At 58.9% G+C, this 15,815-nt stretch overlaps 1 protein-coding gene across 3 annotated transcripts in view; it reads left to right on the top strand.

The window, feature by feature from the left end:
- PLEKHM1 (pleckstrin homology and RUN domain containing M1) overlaps nucleotides 1-15,815 on the top strand; it is a 44,810-nt gene that overhangs the window by 26,049 nt on the left and 2,946 nt on the right. For all 3 annotated transcript variants that reach the window (XM_068167189.1, XM_068167190.1, XM_068167191.1), the window contains 6 exons: nucleotides 4,994-5,234; nucleotides 6,213-7,124; nucleotides 9,704-9,849; nucleotides 10,035-10,228; nucleotides 10,682-10,745; nucleotides 11,934-12,091. In XM_068167189.1, coding sequence (XP_068023290.1) covers nucleotides 4,994-5,234; nucleotides 6,213-7,124; nucleotides 9,704-9,849; nucleotides 10,035-10,228; nucleotides 10,682-10,745; nucleotides 11,934-12,091 — 1,715 coding nt within the window. The remainder of the gene's footprint in view (nucleotides 1-4,993; nucleotides 5,235-6,212; nucleotides 7,125-9,703; nucleotides 9,850-10,034; nucleotides 10,229-10,681; nucleotides 10,746-11,933; nucleotides 12,092-15,815) is intronic.

Raw genomic sequence — 15,815 nt, 5'->3', positions numbered from 1 at the left:
GCAGATTTCCCCTGCTGCTGCCAAGGAGCTGCTCTGCTTGCTTTTGCCTTCAGGAAGCTCTTTGAACATCCCTGGCCTTTGTCTGATTTGTTCCTGGCTTTTCTGTCCTGGTTCCTTTTGTTCCCATTCTACTTCCTATCATTTCCATCCTGGTCCCCACTCTATCCATCCTGGTCCCCACTGTATCCACCCTAGTCCCCACTGTTTCCATCCTGGTCTTCATGGTTTCCATCTTAGTCCCCATGGTTTCCACCCTGGTCCCTGTTACTTCCATCCTACTCCTTGTGGTTTCTATCCTAATCCCAATGGTTTCTACCCAGGTCCCCATCATTTCCATCTTAGCTCTCATCATTTCCATCCTAGTCTTCATGGTGTCTGTCTTAGTCACCATCATTGCTGCCCTGGTCCCCCTCATTTCCATCCTGGTCCCCACTGTTTCCATCCTGATCTTCATCATTTCCATCCTAGTCCACATCATTTCTACCCTGGTCCCTATCATCTCCATCCTAGTCCTCATGGTTTCTATCCAAACCCAAACCATTTCCACCCTAGTCCCCATCATTTCCATCTTGGTCTCCATGGTTTCCATCTTAGTCCCCATCATTTCTGCTCTGGTCCCCATCACTTCCATCCTAGTTCTCATGGTTTCCACCCTGGTCCCCATCATTTCTACCCTAGCTCACATCATTTCCACCCTAGTTCCTGTCATTTCCACCCTAGCCTCCACTGTTTCCACCCTGGTCTTCATGGTTTCCATCTTAGTCCCTGTCATTTCCACCCTAGCCTCCACTGTTTACATCCTGGTCTTCATGGTTTCCATCTTAGTCACCATGCTTTCCACCCAGGTCCCCATCATTTCCATCTTGGCTCTCATCATTTCCATCCTGGTCCACATCATTGCTACCCTGGTCTCCATCATTTCTATCCTAGTCTTGATGGTTTCTGTCTTAGTCCCCATCCTAGTCCACATCATTTCTACCCTGGTCCCTATCATTTCCATCCTAGTCCTCATCGTTTCTATCCAAACCCAAACCATTTCCACCCAGGTCCCCATCATTTCCATCTTGGCTCTCATCATTTCCATCCTTGTCTTCATGGTTTCTATCTTAGTCCCCATCATTTCTACCCTGGTCCCCATCACTTCCATCTTAGTCCTCATGATTTCCACCCTGTTCCTCATCATTTCTACCCTAGCTCACACCATTTCCCCCCTAGTCCCTCTCATTTCCATCCTAGTCCCCACTGTTTCCATCCTGGTCTTCATTATTTCCATCTTAGTCCACATCATTGCTACCCTGGTCCCCGTCATTTCCATCCTAGTCCTCATGGTTTCTATCCTAATTCCAATGCTTTCCACCCAGGTCCCCATCATTTCCATCTTGGTTCTCATCATTTCCATCCTAGTCCACATCATTGCTACCCTGGTCCCCATCATTTCCATCCTAGTCCTCATGATTTCCACCCTGTTCCCCATCATTTCTACCCTAGCTCCCACCATTTCCCCCCTAGTTCCTCTCATTTCCATCCTAGTCCCCACTGTTTCCATCCTGGTGTTCAGCATTTCCATCCTAGTCCACATCATTTCTACCCTGGTCCCCCTCATTTTCCTCCTAGTCCTCATGGTTTCTATCCAAACCCAAACCATTTCCACCCAGGTCCCCATCATTTCCATCTTAGTCCTCATCATTTCCATCCTGGTCTTCATGGTTTCTATCTTAGTCCCCATCATTGCTACTCTGGTCCCCCTCATTTCCATCCTAGTCCTCATGGTTTCCACCCTAGTTCCTCCCATTTCCACCCTAGTTCCTCCCATTTCCACCCTAGTTCCTCCCATTTCCACCCTAGTTCCTCCCATTTCCACCCTAGTTCCTCCCATTTCCACCCTAGTTCCTCCCATTTCCACCCTAGTTCCTCCCATTTCCACCCTGGCCCCCATGGTTTCCACCCTAGCTCCCACGGTTTCCATCTTAGTCCACATCATTTCCACCCTAGCTCCCATCATTTCCACCCTAGCTCCCATCATTTCCACCCTAGTCCCCACTGTTTCCATCCTGGTCTTCATGGTTTCCATCTTAGTCCACATCATTGCTACCCTGGTCCCCCTCATTTCCATCCTAGTCCTCATGGTTTCTAACCTAATCCCAATGATTTCCATCTTAGCTCTCATCATTTCCATCCTAGTCTTCATGCTAGTCATCATTGCTACTCTGGTCCCCATCATTTCCATCCTAGTCCTCATGATTTCCACCCTCTTCCCCATCATTTCCACCCTAGTTCCTCTCATTACCATCCTAGTCCCCACTGTTTCCATCCTGGTCTTCATCATTTCCATCCTAGTCCACATCATTTCTACCCTAGTCCCCCTCATTTCCATCCTAGTCCTCATGGTTTCTATCCTAATTCCAATGCTTTCCACCCAGGTCCCCATCATTTCCATCTTAGTCCTCATCATTTCCATCCTGGTCTTCATGGTTTCCATCTTAGCACCCATCATTTCTACCCTGGTCCCCATCACTTTCATCTTAGTCCTCATGGTTTCCACCCTAGCTCCCATGGTTTCCACCCTAGTCCCCACTGTTTCCATCCTGGTCTTCATGGTTTCTATCTTAGTCCCCATCATTGCTACCCTGGTCCCCATCATTTCCATCCTAGTCCTCATGGTTTCTATCCTAATTCCAATGCTTTCCACCCAGGTCCCCATCATTTCCATCCTAGTCCATATCATTGCTACCCTGGTCCCCATCATTTCCACCCTAGCTCCTGTCATTTCCATCCTAGCTCCTGTCATTTCCACCCTAGTCCCCAGTGTTTCCATCCTGGTCTTCACGGTTTCCATCTTAATCCCCATGATTTCTACCCTGTTCCCCATCATTTCTACCCTAGCTCCCACCATTCCCCCCCTAGTTCCTCTCATTTCCACCCTAGTCCCCACTGTGTCCATCCTGGTCTTCATAGTTTCCATCCTAGTCCACATGGTTTCCACCTTGGTCCCCACTGTTTCCATCCTACTCCTCATGGTTTCTATCCTAATCCCAATGCTTTCCACCCTGATCCCCATCATTTCCACCCTAGTTCCTGTCATCTCCACCCTAGTCCCCAGTGTTTCCATCCTGGTCTTCATGGTTTCCATGTTAATCCCCATCATTTCTACCCTGGTCCCTGTTACTTCCATCCTAGTCCTCACGGTTTCTATCTTAGTCACCATCATTTCTACCCTGGTTCCCATCATTTCCATCCTAGTCCTCATGGTTTCCACCCTGGTCCCCATCATTTCCATCCTAGCTCCCACCCTTTCCCCCCTAGTTCCTGTCACTTCCCTCCTAGTCCCCATCATCTCCACCCTAGTGAGTTTGGGACATGCTTACTAACCCCACCAGCACCTAAAATGTTTCCCCTGGGTTTGGTCTCAGCTGCCTCCCCTCTGTCCCATTTCCTCTGCTGCCCAGGCCCTGCCAGCCTGCCCTGCTCCCTGTGTCACCAGGAAACTGCTCCCTGCCTTGGCATGACTCACAGCAGCCTGCAGCCCTGGGCTGAGCCTGCCTGCACCTGGGCACCTGCACCACCAGCCACTTGTCAGCCTCCTCACGGGGTGCTGGCAGCTCTTCTGCTGTCCCTTCCTGCTGGACTCAGGATAAAAGGCTCTTGGGAAGCAGCTGAGAGGTTGTTCCTGCTGGGATGCAGCCCTGGGAGGGAGGGATGGGTCTAGGGAAGCTTTTGCCAGGGCACTGAGCTGGCTCACAGGTGGCTCTTGGTGTGTGTTTGAGGACCTTGCCCCAGAACCTCAGGCCAGAAACCGCCCCCAGGGAAGTCAACAGCCAGGTGCTCTTCCAGCTTAATGAGCTTTCTTCTGCTTGTGGCTCTCATACCCCCCTGACACAGGGAGACTGAGGTGCCCTCTGCCTTCCCTGCCTTGCTTTTTGCCTGTGCTGCTCAGGCCTGGCCTTTGCAGCATCTGCTTGCGAGCCACAAGGCTTCATCCCATCCTGGACACCTCCTCTGTTCTTCCTGGAGCAAGGATGGCACGCTGCTGATGCCCTCCCATGGCATGGCTGGGTTCCACCTGCTGCCAGAAGTACTTCATGGACCAAACATCTTGTAGAATAGCTTGGGAGGGAAGGGACCACCCAAGGGAGCTCATCCAGTCCAACCCCCTCAGCCAGTTCTACCTACAGCCAGCAGGGACAGCCCCAACCAGAGCAGGCTGCTCACAGCCCCACACAACAATGGTGCCAGGCATGGGGCAGCTCCCAGCTCTCTGGGCAGCCTGGGCCAGGCTCTCCCCACCCTCACTGCCAAACATTTCTCCTTCTCTCCACTCTCAAGCTCCCTCTTGTCCTTTCCAACCATCCCCCCTTGGCCTGTCCCATCAGGCCCTGCTCAAAGCTCTGTCCCCAGCTCTCTGCTGGGCCCTTGAAGCACTGCAAGGCCACCAGAAGCTCTCCCTGGAGCCTTCTCCTCTGCAGGCTGCCCAAGGCCAACTCTCTCAGCCTGGCCTCCCAGCAGAGGGCTTCCAGCCCTGCCAGCACTGCTGTGGCCTCCTCTGGCCCTGCTCCAGCAGGTCCCTGGCTGTGCTGTGCTGAGGGCTCCAAAGCTGCCCCAGCACTGCAGGGGAGGTCTCAGAGGGGCAGAATCCCCTCCCTGCCCCTGCTGCCCACACTGCTGGGGATCAGCCCAGGCCCTCATTATGGTTCCTGCAGGGAATGTCCTCCCCCTTGGAGCCCCTCCATGATTTTAAGGGGACAGAGCTCATCAGTGTCAGACTTTTTGAGTCCCACCAGTGCAGAACTCCAGCACTTGGCAGCTGCCAAGGCAATCCCCTGGAGTATTCCTGATGGCAGAGAGCAGAGGAGCCACCCCCGTGGGAATGGCCACTGTCACTTGATGGGAGTTGAGGGGATCCATGGAGGGGTCCCTGTGGGTGGTGCACATTGGAGGGGCTCAGGGTGTTCAGTAACTTGGGTCATCAATACCTTCATTGCTCTTTCTTGGACAGAAAGGGAAGAGCTGGATCTCAGAAGATGACTTCTACAGACCTGCTCTGGGCGACAGCAGCGAGGGCACAGCCAACATCAACGGCTTTGGGCCTGAGGGAGCTGAGGAGGGGCTGGCCCCGGGGCTCATCAGTGCCCTCGACCTGGAAAGGCTCTCAGTGCCCTCCTCAGAGAGTGGGAAACCCAAAGCATCCCCTGAGCGGGAGCAGAAGGGCTTCAGCGTGGTGCACCGCAGGCAGATGGGTGCGTGGCAGCCTCCCCCCCCTGCTGCCTGCCCTGGGCACTGCTGAGGGGCTGGGCTGGGGGCTTGGCTGGTGGGCACTTGGGAAGATGCTGTTTGCTGAGCTGGTGGCAGCTCCAACAGCTGCAGGAGGCAGAGGAGCAGCTTCCCTTGGCATGGCTGAGCCCAGCATGGCTCCAGCAGGGGTGTTGGAGGAGGGGAGATGATGCTGGCTCTGTCCAGCCTGTGGCCATCCCACTCATTCCAGCCTCAGAACCTAAGTGCAGGTGGACACAGCACAGAATGGCTCAGAGGTCATCTACTCCAAGCTCCCTGCCATGGGCAGGGACACCTCCCCCCAGCCCAGGCTGCTCATGGCCTCATCCAGCCTGGTGTTGAACACCCCCAGGGAGAAGGTAGCCACAGCCTCCCCGGGCAGCCTGTGCCAGTGTCTCACCACCCTCTCTTCTTCAGCTCCAGTCTAACCCTGCTCTGCCTCAGCTTAAAGCCATTCCCCCTTGCCCTGTCACTGGACATGATGGAGCCCAAGGTCCTGTGAGCTCCTGCCCCCAGGACCAGCACTCTGAGCTGGGTGCTTGCTGCAGGCAGCTCGTTGGCTTTGCTCTCTCTGCTGCCTTCCCCTTTGTTGGTTCAGCTGGATCCTAGATTCATGGAATGGGATGGATTGGAAGGGACCTTCAGGATCATCCTGTTCCAACTCTACTGCCATGGGCAGGGACACCTCCCACCAGCCCAGCTTGCTCAAGGGCCTTGAACACCTCCAAGGAGGAGGCAGCCACAGCCTCCCTGGGCAACCTGTGCCAGTGTCTCCCCACTGCTCCAGGCCAGGTTGGCTGAGGCCTGGAGCAACCTGGGCTGGTGTGAGCTGTCCCATGGCAAGGGAGGGGGGGGGTTGGAACTGGCTGACCTTTAAGGTCCAAGCCAAAGGCATTGAGTGAATCCCTTCCCCCCCTGACCTGAGACATCTGCTTTGTGCCCAGGCCTGTCCAACCCCTTCCGGGGGCTGCTGAAGCTGGGCAGCCTGGAGCGCAGGGGGGCCATGGGCATCTGGAAGGAGTTCTGCTGCGAGCTGTCCCCCCTGGAGCTGAGGCTCTTCCTGGAGCAGCCGGAGCGCAGCTGCGCGGAGAGCTACTCCCTGCTGCGCTGCGAGGCGCTGGCGCTCACCCACGCCGACGGCCGCTTCGAGCTGGTCTTCCTGGGCAAGAAGCTCTACCTCCGAGCCGCCTCCCGGGACGAGGCCGAGGACTGGCTGGACAGGATCCGGGAGGCGCTGCAGAAGTGCCGGCCGCAGCTGGAGGAGGAGGAGTGGGAGACGCTGGAGTGCCGCCCGGAGGAGGGCGGCGAGGGCCAGCCCCCGCAGGGCGACTGCGGCGCTGCCCCGCTGCACGCAGAGGCGCCCGGGGGCAGCCTGGAGTGGGCTGCGGCCCCCCAGCCCGAGCTGGATGCCATCAAAGAGGCTGTGCTGTACCTGGAGCTGGACAGGAGCTGGGTGCCCTTCGTCTTCTCCCTCTCTCTGGAGACGCTGAAGTGCTTTAAGGTTCGGAACAACGAGAAGGTCTTGAGCAACAGCTACGGCATCGAGACCATCCAGGACATCCTGCCCGACAGCAGCCTCGGGGGCCCTGCCTTCTTCAAGGTGATCACCTCCAAAGCTGTCCTGAAGCTGCAGGCTGAGAGCGCCCAGGAGGCAGCCTCCTGGCGGGAGCTGGTGCGAGAGGTGCTGATGGCCTACCTGGAGGGTGCAGAGGAGGCAGTGACCCTGGCTGGCAGCCTGGATGGGCACTGCCAGGTCCTGCTGAAGAGCATGGTGAAGGAGAACGGCTTCATGCTGCAGTACCTGGTGGCCATCCCCACCGAGAAGGGCCTGGACTCACAAAGCTTCATCTGTGCAGGTATGGCTGGGCCTGGCCACCACCTGCTTTGGCTTGGGGATGGTCAGAGAGCCAGCAAATGGTTTGGGTGGGAAGGGACCTTTGGAACCCATCCAGTCCAACCCCCTGCAGCCAGCAGGGACAGCCCCAACCACAGCAGGCTGCTCACAGCCCCAACCAACCTCCTCTGCACTGCTGCCAGGCATGGGGCAGCTCCCAGCTCTCTGGGCAGCGTGGGCCAGGCTCTCCCCACCCTCACTGCCAAACATTTCTCCTTTCTCCCCACTCTCAAGCTCCCTCTTGCCCTTTCCAACCCTCCCCCCTTGGCCTGTCCCATCAGGCCCTGCTCAAAGCTCTGTCCCCAGCTCTCTGCTGGGCCCTTGAAGCACTGCAAGGCCACCAGAAGCTCTCCCTGGAGCCTTCTCCTCTGCAGGCTGCCCAAGGCCAACTCTCTCAGCCTGGCTCCCAGCAGAGGGCTTCCAGCCCTGCCAGCACTGCTGTGGCCTCCTCTGGCCCTGCTCCCCCAGCTCCCTGGCTGTGCTGAGGGCTCCAGAGCTGCCCCAGCCCTGCAGGGGAGGTCTGAGCAGAGCACAGCAGAGGGCAGAATCCCCTCCCTGCCCCTGCTGCCCACCCTGCTGGGGCTCAGCTCAGGCCAGGCTGGGGCTGGGCTGGCAGTGCTCTGTGCCAGCTCATCTCCACCTTCATTCAGGTTAATGAGGTGACATTAAGCCAGCACTGCCCTGTGCCCTGGGAGCCCACTGCAGGCCAGCTGCTGATCTCCCCATCCATACCCCAGGGAGCCCCACAGCCCCTCGATGGGGCTTCACATCCCCAGTCAGAGGCACCTTTGGTGGTCTGTGCGCCCAGGGTGGGTGCCCCCAGTGGTGCCACTGCATCCCAGCCTGGCACAGGTGGAGCTGGGCTGCCACTGGGCTCTTGTTTATGCTACTTACAGATAGGCAGTGGAGATCTGGGTTTGAAACCAAAGTCTTAGGTGGACCAAGAGGTGCCCAGGAGTCTCTCTCTGGCCCATGGGGCAGGTGCAGGCAGGAGCAGAAGCTGTCAGTCCGGTAGGGCAGCAGGGCAGGGTGTGACAGGCTGGGGCTGCCCAACCTTCCCCTCTCCCTCCCCTGGCGCCTCACAGGGCCCTGCTGCTCCCCTGGGCTCACACTTGGTGACCTCCCTGGCACCTCTCCTGAGCTCTTCACCTTGGGGAGTTCATTAAACTTGGCATTTCTCTCCCTCAGCTGGATTCTCATGCCCTGCAGCAGGTTGGGTTCTCTTTCATCTCTCTGCTTTTGTTTCTCTGTATTTATTTGTTTATTCCATTCTCTTTGGGCTCTCCCTTCCCCTCCAGGCTCTGTCCTGCACCTTCCACCCACCCACAGCTGGAAGCACCAAGCCCAAAAGACAAATTCCCAGGTTTCAAGTGCAGGTTTCCCTGGGGGGCTCCCTGCTCCCCTTTCACCTCCCATCCAGCCTGACACCTGAGCCTGAGCTGAGAGTACTTCTCCTCCTCCTTTACTCTGCCCTGGCGAGACCACATCTGGAGTCCTGGGTCCACTTCTGGGCTCCCCAGGTCCAGAGAGACAGGGAACTGCTGGAGAGAGTCCAGCCTGGAGCAGCTCTGTGAGGAGCAAAGGCTGAGAGCCCTGGGACTGAGAGCCTGCACAAGAGCAGCCCCAGAGGGGAGCTGAGCAATGCCCAGCAAGAGCTCCCAGAAGTTTCTCCTCCATGCTGGCAGTGATGGCAACAGGCTCCTGGGGCAGCATGGGTCCCTTTTCACCTCCTGGTCATAGAATCATGGAATGGTTTGGCTTGGAAAAGCCCTCTGGGATCAGCCAGTCCAAACACCACCCCAACAGCTCCATGGCTACTAAACCATGGCCCCAAGTGCCATGGCCACAGGTTTCTGGCAGGCATCCTGGCCTGCAGCAGGCAGAGTGTGGCCAGCAGGAGCAGGGAAGTCCTTGTGCCCTGTGCTCAGCACTGCTGAGGCCACACCTGGAGTCCTGTGTCCAGTTCTGGGCTCCTCAGGTCAGGAAAGAGGTTGAGCTGCTGGAAGGTGTCCAGAGAAGGGCAAGAAAGCTGGGGAGGGGTCTGGAGCACATCCCTGTGAGGAGAGGCTGAGGGAGCTGGGGTTGCTTAGCCTGCAGAAGAGGAGGCTCAGGGGAGACCTTCTTGCTCTCTGCAACTCCCTGCAGGGAGGTTGTAGCCAGGTGGGGGTTGGGCTCTTCTGCCAGGCAAGCAGCAGCAGAACAAGAGGACACAGTCTCAAGCTGTGCCAGGGGAGGTTTAGGCTGGAGGTGAGGAGAAAGTTCTTCCCAGAGAGAGCTGTTAGCCATTGGAATGTGCTGCCCAGGGAGGTGGTGGAGTCCCCATCCCTGGAGGTGTTCAAGAGGGGCTTGGATGTGGCACTTGGAGCTATGGTTTAGCTGTCAGGAGGTGTTGGGTGAGAGGTTGGACTTGGTGATCTCTGAGCTCTTTTCCAAGCTGGTTGATTGTATGATTCTCTGACTCTGGAGCACCTGCAGGGGTGGGGACTCCACCTCCTCCCTGTGCCAGTGCCTGAGCCCCCTGCCGGTCCCTGCTCCCCGCAGGCTGCTCCAGGCAGATCGGCTTCTCCTTCGGCAAGCCCAAGCTCTGCGCCTTCTCCGGGCTCTACTACTGCGACAGCTGCCACCGGGACGAGGAGACGGTGATCCCCTCGCGCCTCATCCACAACTGGGACCTGGCCAAGCGTGGGGTGAGTCCCGGCTCAGCGCTGCAGCCGGCAGGGGATGGCTCCTGCCCCTGCCTGCGCCTCCCGCGGGGCCGTCCCGCTGCTCCCGCCCGCCGCGCAGCTGGCGGCGCCCGGCCTCGACCTCCCTCCCCGCCTCCTCCTGAGGTGCTCCCTGCTGCCTGCCCACCTCTGGCCCCCCTCTGCCCCAGGTTTGCAGGCAGGCTCTGAAGTTCCTCACCCAGATCCACCACCAGCCCCTGATTGACCTGAAGCTGGTCAACGAGAGCCTCTACGACCACGTGGAGACGATGCGCAGGATCCAGCGGAGCAGGGAGCAGCTGAAGCTGCTGGGGGATTATCTCACCATGTGCCGCAGCGGGGCCCTGAAGGAGCTCAGCAAGAGGTGAGGACCCTCTCTGGGGGATATTTCCTCCTCCATTCCCCCTCTTTGCACCCCCATGGCCTCCTGCTCCTCCTCATCCTCGCCGCTGGAGCAGGCAGCTCTGCAGCCGAGGCGAGGGCTGGGCTGTAGCTCCGCGTCAGCTGCGCTGAGGAGTGACCCTCTGCTGGCTGGGCTGACACGCTGAGATGTGACTCAGGAAGCACCTTCCCGAGCCCAGGAGCTTCTGGCTGGACAGGAAACACCTGGGGAAGTAGATGAGAGATTGGTTTCCTTTCCTTCCCCCCTTTGAAAGCCTCCCAGGGGCAGGATCTGGGACGTGTGGCACAATGAGCGAATCAGACCTGTGGTGATTTTCTTCAGGAGTCTGCATCCCCCCAGGCTCAGCTTTGCTTCAGAGCTGTTGGAGCTGGGGGGGAAGCCATCTCCCACCTTCCTCTCTGTGTTGCTTTGCAGGCTTGATCACAGGCACTACCTCCTGGAGTGTCCCCACAAGTACAGCGTCGCCGATCTGAGGCAGGTGAGAGCTCTGTGAGGTTGTTCTGCTGGTGAGCACCTCCCAGGTCCTGCCTGGGGACCTTCAGCAGGAGCTTTCAAACAGCTTCAGGTGTCCTTCTGCCTCCCTCTTCTCCATCATGGGTGCTCTGCAAGCTTGTGCATCAGCTTGGAGGCAAATAACAGCAGCTGGCTGCTCACTGCTTGGGCTTGATGCTTTGGAAGGTCTTTTCCAACCTAAGCAACTCCATGGTTTGATGAGCTGATGATTGCCATTTGCCAAAGTCATGGGCACAAGCCTGTGCCCTCCCCAGGAGCTTCAGAAACCACGTGAGAGAATGTGTGTCTCCTGGATTTACACAACACTGGTGCTTGCACAGCTCCATACCAACCTCTGGCCACTGCAGGTAGCACTGCAGGTGCTGGGTGCTTGCTCCTCACTGACTGCAGAGCCTGGAGCCTGACCCCAGCAGGTCCTGGGTGCTGGGTACCTGGTGCTGGGTGCTTGGTGCTGGGTGGTTGCTCCTCACTGATTCCAAAGCCAGGAGCTCCATCCCAGCAGGTTCTGTGTGCTGGGTGCTTGGTGCTGGGTGGTTGGCTCCTCACTGACTCCACAGCCAAGAGCCTGATGCCAGCAGGTTCTGTGTGCTGGGTGCTTGGTGCTGGGTGGTTGGCTCCTCACTGACTCCACAGCCAAGAGCCTGATGCCAGCAGGTTCTGGGTGCTTGGTGCTTGGTGCTGGGTGGTTGGCTCCTCACTGACTCCACAGCCAAGAGCCTGATGCCAGCAGGTTCTGGGTGCTTGGTGCTGGGTGGTTGGCTCCTCACTGACTCCACAGCCAAGAGCCTGATGCCAGCAGGTCCTGGGTGCTGGGTGCTTGGTGCTGGGTGCTTGGCTCCTCACTGACTCCACAGCCAAGAGCCTGATGCCAGCAGGTCCTGGGTGCTGGGTACTTGGTGCTGGGTACTTGGTGCTGGGTACTTGGTGCTGGGTACTTGGTGCTGGGTGGTTGGCTCCTCACTGACTCCACAGCTATCAAGTCCTGGGTGCCAGCCCTCAGAGGTGCCATTGTCAGCCAGGCTCGGTGCTTTGGGTTGAGCTGAGAGGCCAGCTGCCCGTGGCAGCACCAGGAGGGGCTGTGGTGTGGCCCTGGCACGGCCCAGCCCCAGCAGGGGGTGAGCTGCAGGGCCGGCTGCCCGCCCTGTGCCCGCAGATAGCCGACGGAGCCTTCGAGAGCTTCCTGCAGTCCCTGCTCCAGTTTGCCTCCCACCACGTCTACAGCTGTGACCTCTGCACCCAGCGGGGCTTCATCTGCCAGATCTGCAACAGCAGTGACATCATCTTCCCCTTTGAGTTTGACACCACCACCAGGTGAGTGCCAGCCTCACCCCCTGCTGCCAGCCCAGCGCCTGGCGCTGCCCAGGAGCCCAGACCCTACCCTGGGCTGCTCCCAGGGGCTCGCTCTAGGCACAGAGTGGCCTGGGGGAAGGTCTGAGATGGTTGTGGGTCCCCAAGGTGCCTATGCCCTCGTGGTGCCCATGTCCCCATGGTGCCTATGCCCTCGTGGTGCCCATGTCCATCTGGTGCCCATGTCCCCATGGTGCCTATGCCCTCGTGGTGCCCATGTCCATCTGGTGCCCATGTCTCCATGGCATCCATCTCCCCATGGTGCCCATACCCTCGTGGTGCCCATCTCCCTGTGGTGCCCATCTCCCTGTGGTGCCCATCTCCCTATGGTGCCCATGCCCTCATGGCTCCCATGACCCCATGGTGCCTATGCCCTCCTGGTGCCCATCTCCCTGTGGTGCCCATCTCCCTATGGTGCCCATGCCCTCATGGTTCCCATGTCCCCATGGTGCCTATGCCCTCATGATGCCCATGTCCATCTGGTCCCCATGTCCCTGTGGTGTCCATGTCCCCGTGGTGCCCATGCCCTCATGGTGCCCATGTTCCCATGGTGCCCATATCCTCCTGGTGCCCATCTCCCTATGGTGCCCATGCCCTCATGGTTCCCATGCCCTCATGATGCCCATGTCCATCTGGTGCCCATGTTCCCATGGTGCCCATGTTCCCATGGTGCCCATGTCCCTGTGGTGCCCATGCCCTCATGGTGCCCATGCCCTCCTGGTGCCCATGTTCCCATGGTGCCCATGCCCTCCTGGTGCCCATGTCCCCATGGTATCCCTAACCCATGGTCCCCATGTGCTCCTGCTATCCATGACTCCATGGTGCCCATAGCCTCCTGGTGCCCATGCCCTCCTGGTATCCAGGTTCCTCATGGAATCCACACCCTCCTGGTTTCCACTTCCTCCTGGTGCCCACGTCCTCGTGGTGCCCACATCCTCCTGGTGCCCACATCCTTGTAGTGTTCACACGCTCCTGGTTTCCACATCCTCCTGGTGCCCATCAGCCCCGAGCCAGAAGTGTGCACTTTGGGGCAGCAAGAGACCTTTCACCACAGAGCTGAGATGTCACCCAGCCAGGTGGCTTTGCAGAGCCACCCAGCACCTCCTTGTCAGCCTGCAAAAGCCTGGCTGGGTGCTGGGTGCCAGGGTGGCAGAGAGGAAGAGGAGGAGGAGGAAGGTGCTGTGTGCCCATGCCTCGCTCACCTGGCCAACACATCTGCTGTTCAACTCCTGCCCAAGCCCCCCCAGAGGCTGGAGGAGGGAAGGAGAAGCAGGAGCAGGAATGTTCATGCCTCTGTGCAAGCAGGGAGAAGAGGAAGGACTCAGGGGCTTGGAGATCATCTCCTGCACTTGGGTCACAACTGCCCCAGGAATGCTCCAGGCTAAGGGAAGAGTCACTGGAAACTGCCTGGGGGCAAAAAGGACCTGGGGGTGGTGGTCAACAACGGCTGAAGATGAACCAGAGTGTGCCCAGGGGGCTAAGAAGGCCACCAGCAGCCAGCTGTAGAGAAAAAGAGGCTGGGGGGGGAGACCTTTCCCCCTGAAGGGAGGTGGGGTTGAGCTCTTCTCCCAAAGAACAAGTGACAGGCAAGAGGAAATGGCCTCAAGTTGCCCCAGCTTGGCCATGAGGAACAATTTCTTCCCCCAAAGGGCTGCCAAGGCCTGGCCCAGGCTGCCCAGGGCAGTGGGGGAGTCCCCATCCCCTGGAGGGGTTTTTCCCAGCCCTGGAGATGTGGTGCTGAGGGCCAGGGGTTGGTGGTGCCCTGGCAGGGCTGGGGTGAGGCTTGGCCTGGATGGTCTGAGAGGTCTCTTCCAACCCAAACAGTTCTGTGGCTCTGAATGGTAGGCAGCCCTGTGGGACGTGGTGGAGAGAGGCTGGGGCTGTCCCCAGCAGGATGGGGGACACTGGCTCCCTTCTGGCTTTGTCTCCTGCCTGCAGAGCTCCCAGCTGCAGGGTGCCTGTGTGTGGTGGGCTCAGGGGCAGCCCAGGGCACGGCAGCTGAGCAGGCACTGGCATCAGATGGGGCTGGTGGAAGGTGGATGTCTGCTAAAGCCCTCCCAAAGCCTTCCAGCCCAGGAGCCTGCTCCACCCTGGGTGCAGAGAGGTCCTCACCTCCATGGCTGGGTGATCCTGGCAGGGAAGTTTCACAGCCTGCTGCTCTGTGCCCTTGCTCTGCCTGGCAGGCCCCACAAACACCAGCCAGAAGCTGCAGGAGATGCCAACAGGACCAGGATCCTTGGGTACCCCGTGGTGGTCACAGCTGCTTCCCAGGGGGCTGAACAGGGTCTCTCACTCCCCCTCCTTGCCTCAAGGGCAGCACCAGGGGATGGATTTTCCCTGGAAGGAGAGCAGGAGGGTGCTGGGCAGAGCTGGCTGGGGGGCTCAGGGCCTCTGGAGCCTGTGGACCTCTCTGATTTGTGTTCCCAGCAGAGGAGGTCGTGCAGCAGGAAAGCAGCAGCTCGACCAACATCCTCACCCAGCTCAGCCTGGCTTCCTGCCCCTCTGCCTGCCCCGGGGCACCACCAGCTGCTGGGGTCAGAGTCCCTGCCTGCAGGATGTGTCTGAACCCTCCCTGAACAATGCCTCAGCTCCTCGCAGCTGTGCTGCCTGCTTCCTCCAGCGGCTGAGGGCAGATGGGGGCTGGGGTTGGCCTCCTTAGGGCTGCTGCTCCCTCAGAGGCACCCAGGGTGAAAAGCAGCCCCTGGCCCTGCAAACCTCCCTCCCAGTGCTCAGGGAGGAGCTGCATGGTGCCAGGGGGCATCTCCTGGCCTGGCTGTGCCCAGGTCTGTTCTGCATCCCCAGGTTTGCAGCCTCCTGGCAGGAGCAGGAGTTGGAACCACAGAATCTTCTTGTTTGGAAGGGGCTTTGCAGATCATCCACTCTCCAAGCCATGGCCCTCAGCACCACATCTACACAGCTTTGAGACCCTTCCAGGCATGGGGACTCCATCACTGCCCTGGGCAGCCTGGGCCAGGCCTTGACAGCCCTTTGGGGGAAGAAATTGTTCCTCATGGCCAACCTGAACCTCCCCTGGGGCAGTTTGAGGCCCTTTCCTCTTGTCCTGACACTTGTTCTTTGGGAGAAGAGCCCAACCCCCACCTCACTGCAGCCTCCTTTCAGAGAGTTGTAGAGAGCAATGAGGTCTCCTCTCAGCCTCCTTTTCTCCAGACTGAACACCCACAGGTCCCTCAGCTGCTCCCCACCAGCCCTCTTCTCCAGCCTCTCAATGTCCTTCTTGCACTGAGAGGCCCAGAACTGAACCCAGGATTCCAGCTGTGGCCTCCCCAGTGCCCAGCCCAGGGGCACAATGCTCTGCTCCTGCTGCCCACAGCATTGCTGCTCCAGCCCAGGCTGCTGGAGGCCTTCTTGGCCCCCTGGGCACTGCTGGCTCATCCTCTGCCACTGCTGACCAGCACCCCCAGGGCCTTTTCCACCAGGCACTCTCCAGCCACTCTGCCCCCAGCCTGGAGCATTCCTGGGCTTCTTGTGACCCAAGTGCAGCACCCAGCCCTTGGCCTTGTTGAACCTGATGCCATTGGCCCTTGTTCATGGCTCCAGCCTGGCCAGGTCCCCCTGCAGAGCCTCCTGACCCTCCTGTGACCCAGGCTGTGACATGTCATGGTCCCTTGCCTGGGGTGTTTCTCCACTCCCCTCTCCACTCATCCTTTGGGCACTTGGGATGTTCAGA

Source organism: Melanerpes formicivorus, unplaced genomic scaffold, assembly GCF_026170545.1.
Source record: "Melanerpes formicivorus ecotype bairdi unplaced genomic scaffold, bMelFor1.0.p_v2 SCAF_113, whole genome shotgun sequence".
NCBI classification, from domain to species: Eukaryota; Metazoa; Chordata; class Aves; order Piciformes; family Picidae; genus Melanerpes; species Melanerpes formicivorus.
Note: the sequence above shows the minus strand (reverse complement) of the source record. Positions and strands in the feature narration are given on the sequence as shown.